The sequence below is a fragment of the Phoca vitulina genome, unplaced genomic scaffold, assembly GCF_004348235.1.
Source record: "Phoca vitulina isolate PV1807 unplaced genomic scaffold, GSC_HSeal_1.0 scaffold10, whole genome shotgun sequence".
NCBI lineage: Eukaryota > Metazoa > Chordata > Mammalia > Carnivora > Phocidae > Phoca > Phoca vitulina.
In genome coordinates this window covers 42,273,460-42,277,507 of record NW_022589713.1, presented here as the reverse complement: position 1 = coordinate 42,277,507, position 4,048 = coordinate 42,273,460, and the positions used below count along the sequence as shown (strand labels likewise).

The 4,048-nt window shown below is 38.0% G+C and overlaps 1 protein-coding gene across 1 annotated transcript in view; it reads right to left on the bottom strand.

The window, feature by feature from the left end:
- Positions 1-1,883: 1,883 nt before the first annotated feature.
- LYZL4 (lysozyme like 4) overlaps positions 1,884-4,048 on the bottom strand; it is an 11,352-nt gene continuing 9,187 nt past the window's right edge. The window contains exons 3-4 of the mRNA XM_032409179.1: positions 2,016-2,094; positions 1,884-1,920 (exon numbers count right to left, since the gene is read on the bottom strand). Coding sequence (XP_032265070.1) covers positions 1,884-1,920; positions 2,016-2,094 — 116 coding nt within the window. The remainder of the gene's footprint in view (positions 1,921-2,015; positions 2,095-4,048) is intronic.

Below are 4,048 nucleotides of genomic sequence, written 5' to 3'. Positions count from 1 at the left end.
GTTGAACTTCTTACCTGTGAGATTGGGAATAATGTCCTAATTGCCACTATCATCACTTCTATTCAACATTTACTGGCGATCCTAGCCAATGCAATAAAGCACGAAAAAGAAAGAAAAAGGTATTGTAGAGCCAAATGTGAAAGATTAAATAAAGCTTTTAGAAAAAAAAATTAAGAAGAATACCCTCATGACCTAGGAATAGGCAAATATTTCTCTAAAATAACTAAAATTAACTATAAAGGGAAAGTAATAATAAATTAGACTGTATTAAGACTAAGAATTTCATTTTATCAAGACACCATTAAGAGGGTGAAAAAGGAACCCACAGAATGAAAGTTGTAATACTTGTACCCAACAAAAAACTTTTACCCAGAGTATATAAATAATTCCTGATGAATTAATAAGACAAAGATAAATACAATAGAAAAACTGACAAAAGATTTGAAAAGGCACTTCACATAAAAGGATATCTAAATGGCCAATAAACATTTGAAAAAGTGCTCAATCTCATTAGTTGCCAGGGAAATACAAAATAAAACCCAATGCAATACCACTACACGGTCACAAGAATAAACTAGAAAATACCAAGCACTGACAATAATTTGGAGCCACTGAATCCTATAACTGCTGATGGAAGTGTAAATTGAATCTCTTTAAAAAATGGTTTGGTAAAATATACCAAATCTGAAAATATGCATATCCTATGACTAGTGATTTTATTCCTTGGTATAATCAATGTGAATCCATTTATATATTCACTAAAAGAAAAGTATAGAATGTTCATGGCAGCACTAAAAAAGTGAAAACTACCCAAATGCCCACCAACAGAACAATGGATCTATAAACTGATATATCCATATAATGGAATACTATGCAGCAATGGGAACAAACAAATTAGGACTATACACAACAATATGAACAAATATTGAATGAAAGAAGTCAAAACAAGCCCAGACACTTGTAAATTTCAGATGGCTTTCCGAAGCAAATATCTGCTTAAAGAAGAAATCAGAGTTGCAGTTATTTTTGGTAACAAATATGTAACTATCGGGGCACCTGGGTGGCTCAGTCAGTTAAGCGTCTGCCTTCAGCTCAGGTCATGATCCCAGGGTACTGAGATCGAGCCCCACATTGGGCTCCCTGCTCAGCAGAGAGCCTGCTTCTCTCTCTCCCTCTGCTGCTCCCCCTACTTGTGCTCTCTCTCTCTCTCTCAATCTCTGTCAGATAAATAAATAAAATCTTAAAAAAAAAAGAATCAAGAAGATGTCTCAATATAGTGCCAAATAAGTGACCAAGAATATGTAAATAAGATGGATAATCTAGTTGTATGTTTGTTATTTCAACTTACATGAACTTCAGTGAAATGAAAAAAATACAAATATATAACAATTTGTTAATACATCTAACACCTAATATATAAAGTGTTCTTTCAAATGAATATGATCATCTGAATTTTAAAAATAAGCAAAGGACAAGGGCAGGGAAAAAAATTTAAATATATAACAAACATAATGGGAAAACGCCCTAATGGAATATCACAAAATGCGAAAGAAGATAAAATTGTTAGATACCTTTCAAATGGCAAAGATTTATCATTGATGAGAGTGCAGTAAATAGGCATTTTATTAAACTCTTATTATTAATATAAATTGGTACAAACTTGTTAGAGAGTCATTTCACAACATGCATTAAGAACCTAAGCATTTAGATGAAAGAAATAATCAGAAATATATAGAGAGATTTATTTCAAGGTTGCTCATCCTAGCCTCCTGAATAACCCTAAACAATACTTGAGAAGGAAAGAGTATATTCAACTTAAGGCAATTTGTCTGATAATTACATCCTTCCTTCTGAGACCTGGGGTTGTAGAACTCAGTGGTGTTCTACTGCTTAGCTTGGTAAGGTCCCACTAGTTTGAGACTATAGATGTGCAGAGACCAAGATTAGGCCAAGATTAGGATTAAGGATAATGGGTGAAGGTCATTAACATAGACTTCAAAAAAGGTACCACTTACCATGCTCCCATACCGTCTTTTCCTTTTACAATTCTCTTGGCACATTCAATTGTCTTCTTCAAATTTGGATTCAGTAAAGCTGTGGAGAAAATGAAGTGGAACAATACACTCCACAACTTAGCAGCTAAATCAGAGTGACATTACGGAAGGTATAGGGTGTCCACATTAGAGAGGCTTCCATGTGATTCCAAGGATCAATCTATCCCTAGATTTTTTTTCAGACAACCCTGGGAGATAGTAGCTTGTGGTCATCTTTTACTAAATCTATCGATTTTTTTCTTTTAATTCTTATAATAATATTTTCATTAAAAATATGTATAGCAAATATTCTGTGCTAAGCAATATAAAAAGCAGTGGAGGTAGAATAGTGAACCCAGTAAATCTGTCCCTGTCCTCCTAGAGCCTGCAGTCTGAAAGAGGGAGATAAAGATCATAGACAATTATAATACAAAGGATACCTGGAATGATGGGGAAATGCTGTTCGATGTGGGAGTGGTGAGTGGGGGCACCCAATTCAGACTCGAAAGGTCAGGGAAGGGTTATTGGGCCACATGACATCTAGAAGAGTAGGTAAGGAAAAGAGGTGGAGGGATCACAGAAGGAAAAGTGTTCCAGGCAGAAGAAACAGCATTGAAGATGGCCCAGAGGTGCCTCTGAGAGACCAACATTCCATTCTCTCCTTTGAATGTGGAAGCCAAGACCTCCCACCTGGGTTACTTCCTTCTTGACTACACTTCAGTCTCTCTCTTTCCCTAATCCAGTCTGATTGCTTTTCCTTTAAACATTACTTCAGTGCCCCCTAGTTGCCTATAAAACAGAACCCCAAATCTTTGGCTTAGTCTGTCCTTTCCCCAACATGCCTTTCCATTTCTACAACCTCACCTTCCATTGCCTTCTTTCACAACCCCACTGTTAGAGGCCTACCAAGGGGCAGGAGACAAAGCTTGCACCCGCCCTTAAGGTGGGTGCTCCACTCCTGATACCCACAGCTTGGGTATTATATGCAGTTCCTCTTCCTGGATTTTGTTCATGCTCATCTCCCAACCTGTATCTGCTCATCTAAGCAGGACAGTCCTTAAAACTCTGTCACTGACCATCTAGCTCACTGCACCCTCTCCCCTCTTCTGAATAAAATGTCACTTCAATTCAGCTCTACTCAAATACATATATACAAACATACATATGTGTATACATAGATACACACGTGCATATATGCTCACATGCACACACGCACATCCTAATCCCCAGCAACACTGTAAATTCTTTGAATGGACTTGCATTCATCACACACCAGACAGTATGCCCAGCACCAGGCTCAGCACTTTACATACACTGCAGTATATTAACAACTCACAAAAACCTTGTGAGGTAAGCACTATTATTACCTCCACTTTACAGATAAGAAAACTAAGGCTCAGATCACATAACTAGTAAGATGTCAAGCCAAGATTCTGTGTGGCCTCAAAGCCTGTGCTCTCTCTGTCCCTCACCCTGCTGGACAAGGACAGTATACAATTCCTCTGAACTGTCCCCAGGACTTAGCACAGGGCCTAGTTAGTACCTCTCGATGGCGCCATGCTTCCTTGTGAGTCTTACTGGCTTGAGGTGTTTCCCCCTCTATTTAGGATGTCTTTGCTTTCAGGACTTTCTAGCTCATCCTTCAGCTGATAATGCAGTTCTCTGGAATCTTGGGTTTCGGTGGAGTCTCCAATCCAACTCCTTATGTTGCTCAGGCCCTGTCTACACAATGGCCTCAAACCTGTGCCTGATGACCCCTGGGTCCTCATCAGCTTCAATCTTCACTTAGCTCTCTGGATTCTCGCTTCTCATTTTAGTCTTTAGGGATTTTACTTTCTTGCCAGCTCAGCCAGGTACTATGGAGGGTTTATTTATTTTTCTTTTTTTTTTTTTAATTTTTTTTATTGTTATGTTAATCCCCATACATTACATCATTAGTTTTAGATATAGTGTTCCATGATTCATTGTTTGTGCATAACACCCAGTGCTCCATGCAGAACGTGCCCTCCTCAATA